The sequence below is a fragment of the Xenopus tropicalis genome, chromosome 3 (genome assembly GCF_000004195.4).
Source record: "Xenopus tropicalis strain Nigerian chromosome 3, UCB_Xtro_10.0, whole genome shotgun sequence".
In the NCBI taxonomy this organism is placed as follows: Eukaryota; Metazoa; Chordata; class Amphibia; order Anura; family Pipidae; genus Xenopus; species Xenopus tropicalis.
The window spans coordinates 92,447,858-92,471,255 of record NC_030679.2 but is presented as its reverse complement, the minus strand read 5'-3'; the positions used below and the strand labels follow the sequence as shown (position 1 = coordinate 92,471,255).

General features: G+C 38.7%; 2 protein-coding genes across 7 annotated transcripts in view; one reads left to right on the top strand and one right to left on the bottom strand.

Moving 5' to 3' along the window:
- The window catches only part of nptn (neuroplastin), a 40,662-nt gene extending 38,668 nt beyond the window's left edge, over positions 1–1,994 (top strand). For 3 of the 6 annotated variants that reach the window (XM_012966685.2, XM_012966684.3, XM_012966682.3), the window contains one exon: positions 528–1,994. The gene's annotated coding sequence lies outside the window, so the exon portion shown is untranslated. The remainder of the gene's footprint in view (positions 1–527) is intronic. The other 3 variants (XM_031897995.1, XM_012966681.3, NM_001044493.1) reach the window with 2 other exon arrangements.
- rec114 (REC114 meiotic recombination protein) lies at positions 1,066–21,806 on the bottom strand. Its single transcript, XM_031899132.1, has 6 exons — positions 21,564–21,806; positions 15,411–15,500; positions 8,917–9,000; positions 4,299–4,406; positions 3,458–3,529; positions 1,066–2,177 (listed from the first exon to the last, which is right to left on the bottom strand). Exons 1-6 carry the CDS (start codon positions 21,654–21,656, stop codon positions 1,992–1,994), a joined length of 633 nt encoding a protein of 210 aa, XP_031754992.1. The 5' UTR covers positions 21,657–21,806; the 3' UTR covers positions 1,066–1,991.
- Between the last annotated feature and the right edge of the window lie 1,592 nt (positions 21,807–23,398).

Genomic DNA, 23,398 nt, shown 5'->3' with positions numbered 1-23,398 from the left:
GGTAAGTGCCTTATACTGTTAGTACAAGCTAGTCTCGCTTCTTGGTCTGAATATACTCCAATGCGCACTTTCAGGCCAAGAGCTAACTCCACTCCCGTATTTTTTCTCCTTTGCATCTCTTCAACTCCTCTCTGCATCCATCTTTTCTTCAGTCCTTTGATATCGGCAGTGTCATATGGGTTGTGCTACTGCAGATGTACAAGGATAATGAGAGAAGTGAAGAGATTATTTGTCTTTCTACTGATTTGCTTCACTTTCTCTTGCTTAGCATATGTCACTATTGCCATACAATAGTGAGTGCTAAGCAAGATATTCTGGTGTATATCGGCAGATGTCACTTTTGCCATACAATTGTGAGTGTACTTCTGCTGAATATACACCAGTTTGGATTTATCTTGTACTGTAATATATCGGCAGTGATAGCTTCTGTGTACAAGTATGTATGTAGTGTATGTTTTTATTAGTTTTGTTGTCCAAGGATGTTCCTTCAGTAAGCTACATGTCTTGTCTGTTTGTTGGCTTTTTAGAGGTGCACCATCAGATTTGAATTAGTCTTTACCTACCTGCGTTCTTTGATCCCATGAAACAAGAGAGGGATTTAAAGACTACTCAAAACAGTCTGTGGAGGTTTCTATATTAATGTGCCTGGGTTCGCTAACAGAAGAACTTTGCTCTACAATTTAATCTGCTTGTTCCTCTATGGGTCTGCTCCTTTAATGCTGCTTCCCTCCTAATATTCAGAGCTTTATGGATTTGGCCACACTTCAACTGAACATCCATCTGAAGAGCTGATTCTGAAGTCAAACTTTAGATTTCTTCAGTATCCCTTTTTGTATATGTTGTATCGCAACTGAAGTTACCAAACCATTTCTTAAGCATGCCTTATACCGCCTCTGAGATGACAGAATGGATGAAGCGTTGAAGATCTGCAGTTTAAGAGTGCGTACAGCTATGTGCTGAATCTAAATATTCCACTACAACTTGATAGACCTTAATGAGCCTTCCAAACATGTGGTTGAGGACAACTGAGATGTTCTGCATGCAGCATTAGTTATGTTTGTATGATTTTGTCTGCATTTTTAATGTTTTTAATGTAGTTGTGCTGAATTTCCAAAACCCTTAATGTATACTGATGCTTTATCCCAATCACCCATTTCAGTGCACAAATTCCTCAAGTGCATGCACAGATTGTGCTTATAGCAGCTTTTACTACTGATAGACAAAAGTTTATATAGGGTAGCTCATAATGCTCCATGTATGTGGCACCAAATAGAACCACATGCTTTTTAGTACTTCACATTTAGGTTGTTATGAATGATATTCCTTGCCCCAGTATCACACTTCCCTTTTCCAAATTTCCAGCACTTTCGCACAGCAAGGGATTAACAATCGCACCCTTTCTGAGAACCTAGGCTTATGCCCCCAAACTGCAGGTTGCAGTCACCCATTTTCCTACCCAGAAACGTTCAGCATCTTTGGTTAGTATATCTAGGCAGATAAACCATTCCTTTTATTGAGGTTTAGTCGAAAGCTTTTGCTTGTTTTGTTGGTGATCTTAATATAATTCCCGCAGCTAGTTAAGAAAAGTCAGCGACTATATTAGGCAGGGTGCTTTAGAACTGGTCTTATAGTTGAATCATGTATATTCTGAAATCCTTTTTGCACTGTTATGCCCAACATGTACATTCATGCAGAAAAACTTTTTATAATTTATATATATATATATTTTTCTTCTCAACAGGGTTTGTGTTTTAATTTGGATTGTTTTAAAGATTATTTTGCTTTTTTGGTCATAGCATGTTTATATTCTATGCAACTAGATTTATATATGTGTGTATATCAAAGCTGTAATATCTTTAAGGGGCAGAGGGAGCTCTTCTAGTTGCATGATCCTGTGGATTATTCTGTATTTGCAGTGTGATAATGTGTGCAGTAAATACACCTGTTAAACATAACATCAATAAAACCAATAATAAATAATTATTTGCATCTTATTCTTCTCTGACTGTATGAACTCTGTTTTGTGCCACTTTGTGCAGCTCTTTTTCTACTGACTCAACAAATACAGGAAAGTGCTCATCCAAAAGGCACAGTTTGATGAACATCCCTAACTCTTCTGAGCCTGCGACAGGATTCTCAGAAGTGTCCAGCCCCTTGCTCTGTTGATTCATAACACACTGGAAATAAAAAGAGCGATATTTAAGAATGATTTACATTGCCCAGTGGTAGCATCTTTTAGCTTGCAAGAAATACATTTAAACTAAACAGAAGTGGGATCAAAGCCAAGTTGGAATCATAAGTAACTGGAGCGCAAATCGGGATGAGTAAAATGGGTTCTTAGTATTTTCTCTGCATGAATAATTTGCTTTCACTTAAAATTTTTCAAAATTTGTTGTTTTTACCAGGATTTCCTAATTGTACTTACATTTTTTTTAAATGTAGGCAAAGTGTTTTGTTAGCCTATTATGAACATGATTTTTAGTTGGCCTTTTGCTATGTTCATAGAAATTTTGAGCCAAACAGTATGGGTTAATGCCTTTACAGCATCGAGCTGGAGCAGGGATCCCCAACCTTTTTTACCCTTGAGCCACACTCAAATGTAAAGTGAGTTGGGGAGTAACACAAGCATGAAAAATGTTAATGAGTATGCCAAATAAGGGCTGTGATTGGCTATGTGGTAGGCCCTATGTGGACTGGCAGCCTACAGGAGGCTGTGTTTGGCAGTACAACTGGTTTTTATGCAACCAAAACTTGCTTCCAATCCAGGAATTAAAAAAAAAAAAAAAAAAACACAACTGCTTTGAGGCCACTGGAAGCAACATCCAAGGGGTTGGGAAGTAACATGGTGCTCACGAACCACTGGTTGGGGATAATGGGCTGGAGCGTGGGGCCCCTGGGGTGGTACACTGCCATCAGCTTACAGCCCCCCCTGAATGCTTGTACCTTATACTTTTCTGCAACTGGGGGAGCGCCAGCTTTTCAGACTGGGTCGGTGTTGTCAGGGCTCACCAGGTTTTTTCCCAGTGCCATGCCAGCCCATTGTGACCCTTATTAACCTCTTCTTGTTTCCATACACTATTGTTTTATGTCCCTATTAAGATTTTATTTTAACTTCCCTTTATGAATATAATTTTTAGGAGGTTTTTTTTTCCCCCCACTGGCCAGTACAGTTTTTTTTTTAATAATAGGAGCACTTGGGCCTGGGGGAAAATTTAGGGATGTTATTTAAGCATGTTTAGTTTAATATTTACGCACCTCCTGGTAAAATACCCTTCACATGTCCTTTATATTGTTTTTAACATTGCCCATTGATATTTATTAAAACAAGAACACAGGCTTTTCCAGTCATTTCATAACAGTTCTGTGCTGATTGAATTACTGGAAATAAGTATTTACTTCATAATTTGATAAAACATGCCCAAAGAATTTTATTGAGACATACAGTACTTGCCACTACCTGTGTGATCTGCTTGATTGGCACACTCCCATCTGTAGGTCTGTAATGTGATGACTCCATCAGAAAACAATTCTGTAAGAAAAGGAAATAATGTATTTTTATCTATATTATCTTAGAATAAAGCTATGTTGGCCAGTGAGGATGCAGCTTAAGGGGACACTATACCCCCTTGTTTCACAAGAGTGCAGGGCTTGACATTTTTGTCTATAGTTTTAATCATGAAAATTCTATGGTTTTTGTAATTTCTTGAATTAAAAGGGACAAATGGAATAATTAAAGCAACTCTGGTTATTGTGTGGTAGATAATTAGATAATCGGTTTATGATTCCCTTCCTTCCCCCTTTATTGTGACTGTTTTGGCTTACAAATAAGAAGGATCTCCTTGGACATGGTGTTTTGGCAGATTTAATTTCCGAACCTGCTTAGTTAATGAACCAACTAATGATATATTAGTTATATGATATATTATGATATATTATATGATATATTATGATATATTATATTATTTATTACAATAAATAAAAATATATACAAAAAGATTATTGCAAGACTGGCACACCCTATAAAAACAATCACAACTTTATTGTGAACACATTGCACAGAATTTATACAACGTTTCATTCACAATAGAGGAATAGGACCAAAACGTCAGATAAATTCTGTGCAATATGAATATATATATATATATCCTGGTTCCAAAATAAAAAATAAGGGTAAATTGTACTGCAGCTGATGCTGAATTACAATTGCATGTATGTATGATGCTGGGAGTTTAATGATCAAGTCAGGGGCTGCATGTTTTTAGTGGTGGTTGCTTTATATTGTTTTAATTGTTGCTTACCTGGAGATCTATGAACACCTGTAACTTCTGTAAGCAGCTATGACAGTTTTCCATGCGTTTCTCCTCTGATTCCCCAGTGAACTGGACCTTGAAAATACGGGACTTTTGCTATAAGGGTAAGGAAGAAATGTTTACAGTATGCACTCTTAAAAAAACAGCTTGTTATTTAGCAGCTTAAAATCAAAACTGCTATGGAATTCTTCTGCAAAACACTCGTGCAAGCTGTGTTTGAGTGAGAATCCTCTGACAACCGATTGCAATAGCCCTTTCTGTAAAAAATAAAGGCAATTTGGTAAATTGCCCCGTTTGCATGATATTTTTATTTTTTCAGTGATATTCTCCTGCATCACGGACCCACATGAATAAAAATAGACGTACTGTGGCAAGTTAAGCTACACCAAGCTTCCAGCATAGAACCCATCACTAAGGACAATTGCTGACAAGGCTTTAAGGAGAAAGAAAGGTAAAAACTAAGTAAGCTTTATCAGAAAGGTCTATGTAAATACAGCCATAAGCACTCACAGAAACGCTGCACTTTCTGAAAAAAAGATTAATTGTGTCTGTAATTCCTATGCCAGAGACACGCAGCTCTCTGTTCTCTGCTCTTTCCTGCTCCCCCCTCCCTCAAGAATGCTAAGAACTCACTCCCCCCCTTAGGAATGTGGATCTGAGCCAATCAGCAGGAAGCTGACTCATAGTCTTACTAACTGAGCATGTACACTTGGAGTGTTGGAGTTGGCGTCTGTCCTTACTTTCAGGCACGGCCCATGGTTTGATATTTTGTCAGTGTAAATGTTGGCAGCGGGAAATGTCCTTGCAAAGAAGACTTTGAATCACCTCGCGACTAAGACATTAGTTGTGTCTAATGTGTTCTAATGGCATGACTGCGGAAAACACCATTACTTGAAATATCCACCATTTAGAATGTCTACAGCAGACTTGAATGTATCCATATATATATATCAGGCTCCTATATGTCCATATAGTGCAGAACTACTGTGTATGTATGTATGTATGTGTGTGTGTATATATATATATATATATATATATATATATATATATATATAGCAGACTTAAATATACCTATATATAGGATGATCATTTACAGCAGAAATATATACATCATATATAGAATCATTTATAGCAGACTCCTATATACACATATATAGCAGGATCCTATATTACAGAATTATACTGTATATAGCAGACCCAGAAGCAAATTATCCTTTGAACTGAGACAGATCTACTTGGTGAGAATGTAACCCAGCTCTGTATCTTCTAGGCCATCAATTAATTTAATTTATCTCTATTTGTGATGTACCAGAGTTTAGGAGGGCCTTGAAGCAGATACTCTCTTTTCTTATTGGGTACACATTTATTTCCACTTACACCCATCAATCAGAAAAGAAGTTCATTTCCTCTTTAGAAAACCACAGAGAATATCTGTGGCACAGATTATCCAGCTTCTATGTAAGTGCAGCTATTGTGCAGTCCACTAGATGGACCTCTACACACATGCATTTGGCACAGTTTACTTAATTGATTAATTATAAATGACGAAGACACACCAGAGCTTCCTACCATTGGCCTTGTTTTTCTATTACCAAACGTCACTGGAATAACAAAAGGCCTGTATGTGTTTCTGGCGCATTGTAAAATATCATTTGTTAATCATATCATTTCTATCACTAGCAAAAAGGCTTAGCTATCAGTGTCTGTGACACAATCCCAGTGGCCCCAGGCCTCTCAGTAGTGTGGAATGTCACACAAATGCTAAAAAGGAACCCCGATTGTCTTGAACCTGCTCCCTGTCAGTATCGCTTACAACCATTTGGCTGCCATATTATGCAAAGGTTATAAGAGGGCTTTGAAAAAATGTTAATGGAATCCTTAATCCTTGATATCAGTAATGGAACTTGTCATTGTTATATCACTGTTCTGGGACAGAAAGTTTGCTTCGTAAATCAGAGATTAACCTCCCAAGTGAACTTTGTCACACTGTCGTGTGTGTGTGTGTGTGTGTGTGTATATATATATATATATATATATATGTGTGTATATATATATATATATATATGTGTGTATATATATATATATATATATAATATAGCCACATAACGATCCGCACTCCAAACTCTCCATATATATATATATATAAATTTTGGCATTTTTTCAATAAAACCACTTTTTCTTTTGTATCAAGTCCCTGTGTGTGCGGCACTCTTTCTACTATATTTCTACTATATTTTTGTTTTAGTATTTAAAGTTATATATATATATATATTTACAGTGTGTGACATGAATCCACTGGGCAGGATAGCCCTTTCCCTCTTTTATGTTGCAACAAATAAACCTCAAATAATGTGACAATTCTACCAATAGCACAAAATAAAAATGTATTTCCCAGTGTTGAGAAAAATACCATTAATTGACCTGTATCATATGTGACATGCTGAATGCCTGTACACGCAATTTTGGGGGAATTAGCAATGGTAGGCAGGCAGGCACGCAGAGGATCTGGAGCATAGAGACAGGGACACCACGTCTTCAGGCAAAACTCAGGTTTATTTAGGGCCAATTCTTCCCAACAGAAACATAAGACATAAGTTCATAAACAGTTCAGGGTTGTGATATGTCCCTCCTTCAGGGCTCTCGCCTTCCAGGGTTACTTCCACACTCTGGAACACTCAGGTGCCACATTAAGCCTTGCTGACTCCTCTCAGCACTCAACCATCTGGTCATAACTCCCTCTGCTCCCTGCAGTGGCAGGTGGCACCCCCAGCTCCTCTGGGAGTTCCTAACACAGGCAGCCCTCCTGCCCTGTGCCCTGCTCTGAGAGTGACCTTCACTCAGTCAAGGTTCAATTCCAACTCTGTAAATCATACAGCCCTTTTATTGGCTGCTCACCTGCAGCCTAATCAGGCAGCTCCCTACAGCTGGCCAAAACAAAACCTTAAAGGGAGTTTGGAATGGAGGACCTAACCCAGGGATCCCCAACCTTTCTTACTCGTGAGCCACAGTCAAATGTAAAAAGACTTGGAGAGCAACACAAGCATTATAAAAGTTCATGGAGGTGCCAAATAAGGGCTGTGATTGGCTATTAGGCAGCCTCTATGCACAATATCAGCTTACAGGGGCTTTATTTGGTAGGAAATCTTGTTTTATTCAACCAAAACTTGCCCCCAAGTCAGGAATTCAACAATAACTACCTGGTTTGGGGGCACTGGGAGCAACATCCAAGGGGTTGGGGGGCAACATGTTGCCCCTGAGCCACTGGTTGGGGATCACTGACCTAACCCATTAACCCTCCCTTTACTCCAGGGACCTATTCATTTGGCTTTTCCTAAGCCATTAAACACTGGTGGAAATACACCAAACAATGACCTTTTCCATTGCATCTCTCACACATACCACAACTAATTGGCCAGTCTACTAATTGAAATCTCACAATAATCAAACGTGATATCAACATGTTAACAGCCTGTGTGTTATGGGCACCACCCTCCTGGCTAGGTATGTCCAGTACGCAAAATGCAGTTTGGGAATGCAAATTACTGCTTTCCTCCACAATGCAGAATTTGTTCCCACAATTCCATTGTCGTATCCACGTGCCAAGTTACATCCACATCAATTGTGCTAGATGTGTAAAAACAAATGCTATTGCATGGGTGCAATTTCATTAACCTAGAGCAGCTGCAGATGCATTTTCAGAGTGGTTATTGCGTCACTTCAAGCTCACATCAATAACAGCATTAGCATCCAATTTATTGTGTGCAAGTCTGCAGCGCTTATTGACACAACCCACGGTGGGAAGCCTGGAATTCCTGCCAAGTCCAGGCTGGCGGTAATTATTACCAGGGTTCAGTGATTGCACTGCACATTATTAATCAGAAGAGGCAGGTACAGATGCATTGGGGGTTAACACCAGTATGCAAACGTACAAGGATTGTTCTTTATGTGCAAATACCTTTAATTAATAACATTTGGCTTTGCATCCATCTTAGTGCACTTGCAGTTTTAAATAAGCCTTTAATATTTTCTGGAATTTGGTAAAGGTTGGGTAAAGGGATCAAAGGTCTGGAAATAATAAGGGTCATCTTGTCTGCAAAAAGATTAAGCTTACTATGCTCCCCTGTCCGTAAAATGACAATATTAGATTTAGAGCTAATTATAAAGTGCTAACAAACCTATGGCTAAATATAACAGTATGGGGGGCAGGAAACACAACTGTCTTATGCTTTAGTAGTTAAGGATAGGATCACAATATTTTAATTCCTTTTCTTATATGTGTTCTATTGTATACTTGACCATGGGTGCATTTCTCACATATGTTTGGTAGTACTACTAATCTTGATATGGTGGCACTAAGATTTACATGTTTTAAACACACATTGGTAGAGGTATGCAGTAAATTAGTTACTGTTGGCACCTTGTACCACATTATTACTGTAGCATTGTAAGCCACTCATATCACTCACTGATTTAACATTTTCATTGGCCAGACTATATTAAAATGATGATGATAGTTGACACACTAAGAAAAAGAATTATTAGTTTCTGTAAGGTCAATAATAATTATGTGTTACTGTTTTATATGGTATAGTTAAGTAAAACATACCTTTGAATTTGACCCAAACAGAAGCCAGTCAGATTTTCTTAACACCTTTAGCCATGTTTGTGCTGAAATTAGGGAAAAACCTTCCTGGAAAAAATACACTGTCTGCATTAGAAGCATAGGTACATAGTTAAGTTGGGTTATAAAAAGACCAAAGTCCATCAAGTTCAACCCTTCCAAGCAAACCCCAGAGCACACACAAACCTATACTGACCTATCCAGGGCCGCCATCAGAAATCACGGGGCCCCTCCCAGCAGTACAAAGGACTCACAGACATGAGACATTGGTAGCCAGCAGTGCCCCCCTAGTACATTGGTAGCCAGCTGTGCCCCCCCAGTACATTGGTAGCCAGCAGGCCCCCCCTAATGCATTGGTAGCCAGCAGTGCCCCCCTAGTACATTGGTAGCCAGCAGGGCCCCCCGTAGTACATTGGTAGCCAGCAGGCCCCCCCCAGTACATTGGTAGCCAGCAGGGCCCCCCCTAGTACATTGGTAGCCAGCAGCCCCCCCCCTAGTACATTGGGAGCCAGCAGTGCCCCCATAATGCATTGGTAGCCAGCTGTACCCCCCCAGTACATTGGTAGCCAGCACAGCACGGCTCCTCCGGCATCATCTTCTTCAGCGGCGGCGGACTGCCCCGGCGAGGTCCTTCTTGGACGACACCTCTGCACTTCTGAGTGCCGAAAGAAGACAGGCCCTTTTATAAGGTTGCGCCCCGTGCGTACTGACGTACATGTACGCACGGGGCGCAACCAACCAATAGGATCACCCGCTGACCACCAATGACAGGGCCCAGAACTGATTAAAGGGGGCCCGAGCTAATAAGAAAACTTTAGCATGGCTGGGCCCCCTTTTAAAGTTAAAATCGTCCGGGCCCAGGACGATTGTACCCCCTGTACCCCCCTGATGGCGGCCCTGGACCTATCTTTACGCTCACATACATAAACCATATATACCAACATTAATACTTACTGTAGATATTAGTATCTCAATAGCCTTGGATACTATGCTTGTTCAAGAACTCATCCAGGCCCCTCTTAAAGATTAACAGAATCTGCCATTACCACATCTCTAGGAAGGGCATTCCCCAACCTCACTGCCCTCACCGTGAAAAACCACTTACTGTACACTGCTTCAAATGGAAGCTCCGTTCCTCTAATCTAAAGGGGTGACCTCTGGTGCGTTGATTGTTTTTATGGGAAAAAAGAACACCCCCCATCTGCCTATAATCCCCTCTAATGTACTTGTACAGAGTAATCATGTCCCCTCGCAAGCGCCTCTTTTCCAGAGAAAACAACCTCAACCCTGACAGTCTCACCTCATAGTTTAAATCTTCCAGAAACAGCTTAATCTAAGCAAATGGGGATTTGTTTTCTTCTTATGGATCCACTTGTTGAGAGCTTAGGAACTGGGATAATCTTACATTTAGTACCAGTGTAAATAAAAATGCCCTAAAGGCTCCTAATTTTCTCTTAATATGTTAGTGCTCTATAAATAAAGGATAATAATAAAGCTGGATCTACGTCTGCAATGAACACAAATACAAATAAAGGATGACACTGCAGAGTAGGTAGAAAACTCACTGCAATTATTATTATTATTTTTTTTGCAAATATTCATGTGTTTTTTTGTTTTGCAAAAGGCCACTATGAGCAAGGTGACCATACAATGAAATGAAGAGATTCTGGAGAATTCAAAATATGTTAATACATTCTTTAACATTTACATCATCCTTTTGGATGCTCAAAAATGCATTGGCACAGGCACAGGATCTTTACTGCACTGTATGTCCTGAATAATAAGAATAAGGTCCCTCTTAGGAGCACATTCAAGAAAACTACCTGGCATTTGTAGTCTTGTATTTTCGTAAGAAAATAGGGACTAAAATATACTGATGAATGACTAAAATATACTGGGAAAAGCTATATTATGGGTTATAATTGGATCAGTTCTAGAAATTTGAAATGTCTTGCATTCTCAGGTTACATATCCCCGATGGATCTATCAGGTCAAAGGTTCCTTTGTTTAGCTGTGCTTTGACTGGTAGTGGCAATGATCCCAGTCAAGAGAAATATGGACAACTAAGTGCTTTCTATGCAATGTCTTAACGTAGTAGCATAATATTATTTACTGTTTCTTAAGATGGAACTGGATATTGTTATTGGTCAACTTTACTTTCCATTTGCTTCTTCAGTGTGTTTGCAAGACTTCAGCGTGCAACCAAGAATTATGTACAAGTGGGATCTGCTCTAAATGTGATTAAACTATAAACATAAAGATAGGGTAGGGCGTATTTCACTGATGGGGAGGAGGGCTCGCTCAGAAAATCAATCCGTTTTACTAAATTTAAAACGTGACATGAAAAAACAAAAACTGTTTGTCCAAATGTATATATAAATTTGAGAAATTAACTGACGTAAAACATTGTGTCTTGTTACAAGACTAGTCATTTCTGAGCTGATCTTGCAAACGTAGGCAATGTCCAACGCAAGGAGACATTTTTGAAGCTATACTAATTCTGCCAACCAGGCTTGTTATCTTGAATAAGTTGTCAGTGACTTTTGCTTGCTGGAAAACATCTCTAATGAAGTGTTATTGACAGAGTCAAGGTTTAGGATGTGAGCTAGGATTGCATGGATTATGACAATCTCAGAACTTTCTGTCCCTCTACATGACATATTCTGCTTGAGGTGTGCACAGCCACTGACCCTCCACATTATATTCTATCATTATCATGCTCTGGTTGTGAGATTAATGGGTAGATTATTTTCACAGTGATCATGTCTAGGCCTGCTTTTCCTAAGCATCCTGTGTCATTTCCTCATCTGGAATTCCAATGAGAAACTAAGTTTGGCTATTGCTGTCAATAAAATGTTAGTAATTATCACCTTCACTTTTAGAAGGCACAACTCAATGAGTGAAATACCGGTAATTTTTTTCTTTTGCTATATTCATAAGCTGGTAATGATCTAGCAAAAAATCTAGAGCCAATTCCGAAACAGTATTATTATTTGCAATTTTTGTTGGAATTAAGCCAGTGCTCAAAGGAATCCCACAAAAGGAGGCAACATAAGAGCAGAAGTGTTATTAACTCAATGCAAGGTACTCTCTATACAGTCTTACACGCTTAAAGAAAGGATAACCAATCAGAAAGTAAGAGCAATTAACCTTTTTTTCAAAAAGGAAAAATAAAAATAATTGATGTTCATAATAGGTTACCATAAATTCTCAATTTAAAGAAGGAAAGGCATTTTGGCATGTTACTGCCAATAGATTCGCCACATTAGCACCACCAAGAACACTAGATTTATTCTGCAGAAAGCAGAGATTCCTGTTGGGATAGTGTGCTTCTTAACAGCTTGATGTCAGTATTAGTCTATAGTTATTACATGCCAAGTGATCTTAATGCAGTTTGTTTATTTACAATATATATGAGTTATGTTTGCATAGGTAATATAGTAAACTGTGTGCCAAAATGGGTATATCAATTATGACTATAATGTTGGAATTCAGTAATATGAAACAAATGTACAAAATGCAAAATAGAAAATAATAAACATATATATATATATATATATATATATATATAACAGCTATATATTTCTGCAACCCTGACAACTATATCAGTGATGCTCGCGGAGAGGACAAGCAATAATAAGAGTATATCGTTAGCAGTAAAGTAAAGCCACCACAACCACTCAGCACTAAGCTTTTGGCAGTCTGCTGCAGGTAGAATACTAAAAGCAAATATATGATTGTTATGGGTTGCTACATTATGGCAATTTTGGGTACATAAGCCCTAAATAACCACAATCTCCAAAACTGAGAATTTTGGAACATAAAAGTTACTTTTTATTCTAAATTCCAGAAACCTCAAACAAGAAAATGTCTGCATCATACTAAAAGTTAAATTTAAGGTGAACTACCCCTTTAAAGACACTGCATTTTAAAGTTATTGCCAACCAAAAAAGGAACAAGGTAATGTACCTGCAAGGCTTTACTTCCTGCTACGTTACTTACATTAATGTATATATCATATTGGTTATAGTGTAATTAGAAATCACTTGTTTGTGATAGTCTTAAAGGCTACTAATTAACAAAGGGTTATATACCCAATTATCATGATCATGTGTATGCCTACATTGTAAATAGAGACCAGAAATGCAATTATTTAGTGTTAGGAGCTGCTCACATCAGTTCATGTAGGGACAACAGAAAGTGACAGGGGACATTGCACAAAGTTTTACTCAAGTTTTAATATTTCCCATTTTTTTGTTTGAATCTGTTGCTGCTAAATGGTACTTGTAATGGTACTTGTTTATCTATCAACAAAGTAGCTTTTTCATTATATATTGTAATAGCAACTAGATGTCACTAGGTGATGCTGTTTAATTACCTTTGCAAACCAAATAATTCCTTTGTTTGCTTGGAGAAAAAGGTTAATAGTTTGACACAAAACTTCAGAGCTAAAGAGAAACTATTTAATGTAAACCATAGGATGCAGGGTGTGACCACATAATACATACAAACAATAAATTGATGCTTTGCACTCACCAATATCAATATATTAAAGGACATTTTGTGCCTACTAAGAAAATGCACTCCTTTTAAAACAGAACAGAGATTGTTTGTACATGTATTGAAATATATAAGTGGGCAACTAAATCAAGGTCACTCCTGGTTTGGATTGTCGTACACTCACTTTCAACTAGGGATGTGCCAAATCAAAAATTTTCAGATGCAGAATAAACAAATGCTCTGCAAGAGGATTAAAAGGGGCAGTATCGTCCCTTGTTCAGCTGAGGGCAATGATTAGGGCTGGTGCTGTACATACATTTTGCCTATTGTTTTAATCATAACAAATCTGTGGTTTTTGTCATTTCTTGAGCTAAGCAGAACAAACAGGGGAACTGAAGCTACTACATGTTTGGTCCTTGTGAGGTACACAATTAGATTTCCAGTGCACAGATAATCCCCCTGCATAAGGAAACAGTCACAAAGGAGAGGGTTTTATGCTGCTTATCTAATTATCTACCTCACAAGGACTAAATGTAGAATAGCTTCAGTTTCCCTGTTTGTCCTACTAAGCTCAAGAAATAACAATAACCATAGATGTTTTCATAATAAAGCAATAGGCAAAATTATATTTAGCAGAAACCACAATAAGCTATGAAAAATGGCCTCATCGGTGAAGAAAATGTTCTTAGTTACACGTCTCAGGGTTTGGATTCCAAGGGTTTGTCCAAATCTGTTCTTGGAAAAAAGTGTTTGGATGTGGCTTAGTTCCAAACCAAATCCTGGACTTGGTGCACCCCCACTTTCATCTGATTCATTAAGAAATGCAGCATTTAATTATACATTTTTTAAGGGTCTATGGTATACCTTAACACCACAGCCACACCTGACAGAAGTTCGTGACCTCGCAGAAACCTTTAATCAAACTAGTCTGAATCTTATCCATTAACAAATAAAACTAGTTGTAGACACAACAACCAGCAGTTGTTTCACTCAGAAAACCTTTGCACGCATTAGTTAACATGCACTGCAAGGAGATGCCTAGCCAATTTTAACGCCATAAGGTTGGTTGGCTGGCTTCCTCCAACAAAGACTCCCAGCTCCAATCATCTTCATTGTAATAGTTAGCACAAAGTAATACTTTAAGCGTATCACCCTGTGAGCTAAACTACTATCCTCTGTATCCTATTCTCCCCCTCACAAGCAGTGGGGATTTCATTTAAGATTTGGCTTAATTCTAAGATTTTGACTCAGTACTGGATATTTCACAAAAGATTTTGTCATATACCAACCAAAACTGAACCCTATATTTATATATAAAATCAAAATAATATCAACAAACTGGTATAATACGTAAACAAATGAAATTGCCACTGCTTGTTATCCAGGGCTTGAAAATCATATGACATTAAAGGCTTGGTATTTGGTTCACCTAGCCACAAAGCTTAAAGAATTGCTTGCATTTGGTATAAATCTAGAAAATAGGACGTCAAGCACTCCGGACTCGAAGGGATCTGTTAAAACTCGAACTTTATTCCAACATGTTTAAAAGCAAAAAATGCAGCTGCGGGTTCGGGGCTTCAGCACCCGGACCACTACGGAATTCTGGTGAGCTTTTTGATTTCTCTGCTTCTGGACCACCTGAGACAAATATTTGAACCTTAAGCGACTGACTCGGGGTTTGCACACCCGAGTCATACTTAATAATTTGGTATTTATTTTACCTCCTTATACTTTAACATAATTAGGTGGTCAGATTATTTACTTAGCAGTCAATTTTCATTGTCTATTTGGCTAGCTATTAATTCAGTTATTACACCACTTATATTTATTCTTAATTTTATTTAATTTATTTCCTTTGAGAAATCCATTACAGTCACGCTCGTTGAGCGTCTTTATTTTCTGCATTTGGTATAACCTTAACCTTAGCTACCTGAAGTTTAATGAAATAGTTAAATGAAATAATAACGTATGTTTCTTACCAGCATCATATGCTCCTGAGAAATGAAAAAATGACCTGTGTTTAGGATCGTCAATATAAGTTTACCAGATTTTGTACTGGTGTTAAAGATCTAAAATAAAATAAAACAATATATAAATAGCACCAAACAATCTATTTGAACCATACATTTTATTTTGTCTTTTATTTAGAAGTGAATGAAATGCTTCAAATAGTGTAAACATATAGAGGGTAAAGCATACGTCCCAATATCTGAATTATCAAATGCAGGACAAATTATGACTTATAGCTGTCCCATAGCACACCTCATATGCCCAAGACCCTGCCTATTTCTCAAGATACCCCATCCCTTTTTTGAGTCCATGATTTAATACTATTCAGTGAAAACGAGGACCGGCTATAACAGAGATCTACAGTATATCACAACAAAGTAGTAGACAAGAATGGAATTATAAATCTCAGTTGAGGGCCACTTCAGCACCTGGCTAAACAATTCTTCCCTGGCCCTTAGTACATGCCCACTATAATTCTTAGGCCAGTGGAGCAAAGATGCTTTAAATTGATGAGGTCCCTGGAGTTTTGTTTGTTAAATAGCAAACACAGTGCCTGTGGAGGTCAAATTTCTTGTTACTACAGTGCAGGGCATTTTGATTTCCATGGATTGCCCTGTGGGATCACCTTGTTGATCAAAAATGCCCATATTTCTGTTCCATAACTATCTTAAACAGATACAAGTTAAATGCTTAATAGTTTATATGGGTACTGGACCAGGGTATGTTTTTGACCCATCTTTTCTACTTAAGTTGTGTCATATAGAGATATGTTTTCTTATTAAAGTTCTTTTTGCAGTTAAAGTTGCTGATGTTAATCCTAGTTATACATCAAAATGCTAGTATTAGGTTGGTTTAAGACCCTTTGAATTCAGGTTGATTACATGGAAGTACTCACATTCTCCTACTACTTGTGAACAATGATTCTATAAATCTGCCTGTCTTTACACGAACTAGTACCCATACTAATGCTCTTCAGTCCTTAGCTCTCTATTATCAAAGCTGCTGTTTTAGTTAAATTTGCTCTTCAAGTTGTGATTATAGACACTAAATATTTAAAAGAAAAAAGAAGCTGATTGACAAAGCCACTAAAACAGGCAGGCATGGGCAGTATAATCCCACTATTATTATTGCCAGAGAATTTAACTAGAATACCAAAAATCTACCAGGATTATCAAATCATTGGGGATTAGTTTTGCACAAATGTATTTTAGTTTTAGCTACATTAAAAAAGCTGAGCAATTCAGAAATTTGTGCAGCAGATAATCTCAGGGCAACCAGCAGATGAGTACAAGGGGATCAGAAGTAGGGGCTTTAAAATTAACCCCACAAAATCAGTCGCTCCCAATTTATCTTTGCCCAAAGGTGAACAACAAGGACTTGCTAGAATATGAATATACTTGGTCCAATAAATCTATCCAATACCTTGGAGTACTAAAGACTAAAGTCCTTAACAACTGGATACAGATAAACACAAAAAGATCTCAGCAGATCTGTCTAGATGGGCTGACAATCCGATTCTGTGGCTCACGAACAATATAATGAACAATATAATATACTGTATAAATGAATATCCTGCCCAGACTACTTTACATTTTTCTAGCCTTACCATAGCAGATCCCTTCTAAATATTTTCTCAAACTAACTTTAGGCTGTTTGTTTGGAATGACAAACATCCTAATATTACGTTTTCTATGCTGAGAATGGACAAGGCAGAGGGAGACCTAGCCCTTTCTGATTTTGATAACTATTACCACACCACTATACTAAAGAGAATGGTAGATTAGTCTTATCACATCCATATCAAGAACTGGATAGCACTAAAACAACAAGCATGCTATTTATACATCATTCTTACAGTTCACCAACTCTTTCAGCAAGTGTAACCAGTGCTAAAAATAGGGTCAAACACCACAAGGAAATAAAAGAAAGAATAATCCTAAACAGAAGAAGGTTGCTTTGCTGAAACAACAGAAATAGCTGCTTTAAATAATTATATAATTTAAAAGGACCGTCAGACTCCTGAAAATGCAACAGAAACCTACATCCTAGGGTGCTGACATTTAAAACATTCTCCAGTCCCTTCTAAAGAAAATCTAAAGGCTCTAGGGAGGTTTAAGAAATACCTGGAGTAGGGAATCCTTCACATGGGCTGGACCAACAGCCTGAGCAGAGTTGGGAACCAAGGACACCACAGCCAGGCTGGAGCTATGCAAAACAACTTGACCTCCACTAACTTCCTTAGGACACTTGGAATCAGAGGGAGCTAGATATTACATAGACTCACTGGCTGTGGTTAGACCAAGGCATCCACTGCCAGGGACTGCAGCACCATTACCTGAATATGCATTTTGGAAAGGTAATCCCTCCTGCTTTAATCAGTAACCACTGGAGAAAACTCATGTGCCAAGGAGCCCATGCTACCAGACTTTGTCCCTAAAGCCCTTTAAAACAAAATAGCTGGAACAAAAAAATTATCTTATCTGCATCACCAAGGCGACCAGATCTTGCTGTCTTTGCTCTAAAAGAGCAAGAAATTTGTCACCCATAATATTTCTTGAGTCAGTTCTAGCGAGCGACACTTGGGGACCATTCATGAAAGCACAAATTATGCGTGGTTAAAAGCATGATTGGAAAAAATTCGGAGTAACCACGATAATTTCTCATGTCCGAAAATGTCACGAAAATTATTTTCCTAGTCATACGAAAATATTGTGGTTGCGATCCAAAAGTCACAAAATTTTCAGATCCGAACGATCGTAAACAACTGGTAAACCTTTCTTGGTTTAAAACTTCAATGCATGATTTTGGAAGCCTTCCATTGGACTCAATGGAACTCTACAGATCCAACCTGGCCAAAAGATAGGCACGATACCAAAGCTTGAATGAATTACGAAATGGTCGTAGTCTTCGCGAAAAATACAACTTTTTTGCAGAAGTTAACAAAAACCACGAAAAAGTTGTGCAATTTTAATGATATTATCACGGTCAATACGAAAAGTTCTATAAATTAGAAAAAATATGATTTTTTCTGAAAAAAATGTGGTTTAATGAATCGACCCCTCAGTTTTGCACCACCTGATATCTGTGACTTCCCTCGAGGGTAAAATGAGATTATCCTAGTAATGGAACCATCTTCTTTCTATCACAGGAGGCCTACAATCATCACTGGAATCCTGGAAAAAAATCTTGAGGCAATGCTTAGTTGAATAGAAGGACCCTGAATTGGAAATGGTGTCCCATCACCTTGACTCTCAAATAACTTTGATGGTAACTTACAATGGTAATGTAATGATATTTGTTTCATTGTCCAACAGGCACATAAAGTTTCCTGCACAAATCTCTGCCCTCACAGGCTCCAAGGACTCCATTCTGAACTGTTGAATATGAAGGAACTAATTCACTGGTTTTAAATTCAGAATTGTACGCCATGTTTTATACTGCTACTGAGTCAGAAAAAAGTGGGAATATACCTTTTCCTATTTCCATATATGGAGCTGTTAAAATAAGTCTCTGAGACCAGTTTCCGAAGCCTGTCTCTTTACCAAAGATCCTAGAAGTTACAACAAAGTTAGTCTTGATAGAGGAAGAAAATGTTTCTGATGTTTAGCACTCACAGATCCTCCAAGCATTTTTTCTACTTCAGTTGTCTGGGGACCACTATTTTCAGAAGGGCTTATGATAGGATTTGAAACTGAACTGACATAAGGATCTAGATTGGCCTCTAGACCATTTAAAATATTTAGCAGATTCCTTTCTGCTTCAAAAAGATCTATCCTCTGAACCTGAGAAAACTCAAAACTTGTAGTAAGATCTTTTTTGTAAGTACTGCTTTGTTTGCTGTTTACACTTCTTTTACATTAAAAATTGATTCATGCCACCAGACGACTTAGAAATTATTTCCACCCAGTTTCTTACCAAAAAGCAACTACAACTGAATTAGAAGGTGTTGGCTACCCATGATCTCAACCATAAGGCCCTTCTAGACAGAATTTGCTAAAGATATAAAGGCCAGGAGTGTGATGTAAAAAGAGGCATTTACCAAAAAAGATGACACCACCCTTTAGTTCAGACAGACCTTCCAAAAGATTACATTTTAGTTAACAGTTGACTCCAGATACACCAGCCACAGAAATTATCACAGAAATGCTAGTATCTACAGAAATACTAGTAACTGCCAGCTTTACACAACACCAGCCACATCAAAACTATTGTCAGGGACAATTTCTTTCAATACAAACACACCACAAACAATTACTGGGGCCCCCTTGTTGTCACATGTAATCCACACCTAAAGCCCTTTGACAAAATGATGGGCTGCAAAATATATTCCCAGAACCTCCCCTACTGTAATGAATACATCCTCCAAACCTTAAACAACGGTGTATGAAGCTCCACAAATGACCCAGCAAAAGGGGCACGTTAGCTTCCCTGCATGCAAGATGTAAAACCTGCATCCACGTTTACACTACAAGCCAGGTAACTATACCACATAGCCAACAGGAACACATAGCAAATTAAGCATTCTCCTGTAAGTTATACAATGCAGTCTACTTTATCCTGTGTGTAAAAAGCCTAACTACAGGGCTATGCATGGGTAAAACTGGACAAACGCTACGCCAGTGGATGTCCTCCCACAGATCTAATATCAATTGCAAGAAAACCAATCTCCCAGAAGCAGCACATTTCTGCAGGATCAGAGGGCACTTTTGACAGGACAAAGAAAGGAGTCTGAGGCTTCCTGCTGAATTCTGTGAGGGTACCCTCTTTCCACAATGAAACAGACCCTTTAAAGCAATATTTTTCATGCCCTGCAAATCTTGAAAGATGAGCACCTACTCCTTGGGGGTGAGCAGGGTGAATCTCAAAAAAACTGTGCATTGGTCACCCTTCCATGCCTTTCATCTTCCAAACTCTCTACCTGGCCTGACTTTCTTTTGGTCTGTAGCAAATTTCAATGCTTCCCTGATTGTTCTGATTAGGGAATTTACCATTTCCCTAGGAAAACCAATAACTATTCTTCTCCTGTCTCCATGAGCTGGAGAGAGTGCAGAGACGTGCAACTAAACTGGTAAAGGGGATGGAAGATTTAAACTATGAGGTTAGACTGTCAGGGTTGGGGTTGTTTTCTCTGGAAAAAAGGCGCTTGTGAGGGGACATGATTACTCTGTACAAGTATGGCAGGGGCAGTGTGGTTGTGATAGCAGATTCTGTTAATGCTTTTTAGAATGCCTTGAATGATTTCTTGAACAAGCAGAATATCCAAGGCTATTGTGATGCCAAAATATACAATTAGTATTTATGTTGGTATATATGGTTTATGTATGTGAGTGTTTGGGCCTATGTGTGTGCACTGGGGTTTGTTTGGAAGGGTTGAACTTGATGGACTTTTCTCAACCTAACTTAACTATGTATGCTACAAATACACATTGGATTAGGGTTAAACTACTTCTGTTACTGCAGTTGGTGTAAAACTGAAATTCCCCGCATTCTCGGTGAGGTAAGTTGGTGGGTGGTGCAGTTGTTGTTCAGAAATATTGCCTGACAGAGATTACTAGTCAATGAGTAATTAAATGTTCAGAGTATTTTACTGTATTTTTATTATATAAAGTGCATGTTCTTTTATACATGTGTTTATACATGTGATGCTTTGCTTCCTCTCTAATGTCTCCTATTTCTGACTGCCCGCAAAACTGCCTCACATATTTTGTCAGGGCATTTAGACATTTTGCTGTGGCAGTTTTCATGTATACTCTGCAGGGCCGGAGCTAGGGGTTGGCAGAAGAGGCACCTGCCTATGGTGCAACAGTGAGGGGTGCTAGACAGGTATCTCTGTTGCCAACCCCTGCATGGAGTCTGAGCCATGCCGCGCTCCCCCCTCTACCAGGTCCCTGCTTGTGTGTGCGGGGGGTAGAGGGAGAAGCAGTGGGGGCGAGGTGGCCGGCCGGGTTGCCTAGGGCCCAGCTGACTTGGCCCGCCTCTGGTACTCTGTAACAGAACATTTCTGTGGTTAAGGAAATGACCACAAGAATATGAACAGACAGACCCTCCCAGACAGCCCATATACCATGCCTCATCTCTTTCTATGGAAAAGTCAGTATTCACATATGAACATATTGTCTCACTTTCCAAGATGTAGTTTCTTCACTCTGTCCTGCTCCCTTAAGTCTCCCATATTGCTTTAATTCCCATTCTCCTCCATTTAGAACTGTTTCCATCTTTCAAAACTGCACAATTTGTACCTCAGCCATGAAAAATTCTAGTGTGCATTGCCTGTGAGTATGCAGCAATGTCACAGTCATGTGACCAACATACAGGTGGGAGGTTGTGATGTCACAGGAGAGAGTGTTTTTCCAATAACCTGCTCACAGAACCATGTGACAAGGAGCTGCTGCCCTGCATCCATAGAATGTAACAGCATAGAGTAAAATACCAGAGAATGTGCAGCACTCTTCAAACAAGAGTTGCTGCAATGTATTCCTTATTGTCTCTATCACATTGCTTTTGTTTATAATAATGCTGGCTTCAAGTATCATTTTTACCAGCTATTGAGGCAAAATAGGCTGCAAAGGCACTGTAAGGGAACTGTATTTGGGTGACATAAGGGCTGCCGGGGGCACTGCAAGGTTTCAAGTTTTAGTGTCATATACAAATAACAATGAAGCATCATTACCATAATTAATTTTTTGACCCGTGTTCCTCCCAACTTTACATAGACAAAAAAAAAATACAAATATTAAATATAATAAAGGTGTGCAATAAAGTATTTACAATAAAAAAATGCAATGAAATATTTGGAATTGTGCAGTGAGGATTTAAAGTGGCTTTGCTTAAAGTGACACTGCGAAGAGTCCAGTAGTTATGGGGAGTGTGTGTTGGTGTGGGCAGAATGTCAGCAGTTCAGAAGCCTGATGGCTTGTGGGTAAAAACTGTCTCTGTATCTGCTGGTGCGGGACTGGATGCTCCTGCAAGTGGATTAGCAATCTCTTTGTAGAGGAATGCTGAGTAGCTGGAGAAGGGCAGTATGATTTGTATAGAAATCCTGGGAAGTGAGATCTGTTTAGGGCTTTCTGAAGCCTGTAGTGTGATATGTACAGGTGTAGGATCTATTATCTGGAATGCTTTGGACCTGGGTTTTCCCAGATGTGGGATCTTTCTGTAATTCTGCTCCTAGGGCCAATTGATTGAATAATACCAACAGGTATAGGAGCCGCTGGAGTGAGGACCACATCAACAAGCTAATGAAGCCCCCAATCTGCCAGATATTGGTTGGAGAGGCCCGGCAGGGGTCCCGATGCATGGGCAGATAAGCAGCACCTTTAGAGAGGCATTACAAATATGCTCTTAAAGGAGACATATATAAAAATTAAGAATGTACCAGTGAATTATACTCCTCTAGATTTAGAAGGATTGTGCCTAAAAAAGTTCTGTTTCAGACTGATTTATTTAGAATTTCTACCAAAACCCCACTAGTCCCGCCCATCAGCTAGACTGACCTGATAGGGTACTGAAGCCTGTCTTTGCTTGAGTGCAAGGCTGTGATTGGCTATCCCTCTCCTACTGTGCTTCTGGCAGGGACATTTGCCCTCATTTGAAACATGGACAGAGAACGAATAGGATCTATAGGGAGCTCCAATAAAGAGGCCATTGTTACAGAGAGGATTAATGTTTAGCCCAAAGTGAAACCAGCACCATATATTATTCATAATTGCCTACAGGATTAGGGGTTTTCCAGTTATCTAATATGTCAATAAGATACCAACTAGGTCTGGAAGAAGAAAGCAAGCAGCTATTATCAGCCCATGTATGGCCAACTTTAGGGATATTTTCCTATTCTAGAATATAAAAAGAGCTGGTATCTAAAGAAGAAAAAGATACCAACTCATGTTGTCCTTTCAACATGAGTGCATTTACCCAAAAGACCATGGCGACTGCAGAGGCAGGTTTTGCACCAGCATTA

Bases quoted from the DNA above. Each gene is read 5' to 3' on its own strand.
- rec114 (XM_031899132.1), bottom strand. From the start codon at position 21,656: ATGGAAACAGTTCTAAATGGAGGAGAATGGGAATTAAAGCAATATGGG. The intron at 4,407-8,916 runs GTATGTTTTACT...TTACCCTTATAG, and splicing joins TGTTTGGGTCAAATTCAAAG to CAAAAGTCCCGTATTTTCAA. The intron at 3,530-4,298 runs GTAAGCAACAAT...CTTTTCTTACAG, and splicing joins AGGTGTTCATAGATCTCCAG to AATTGTTTTCTGATGGAGTC.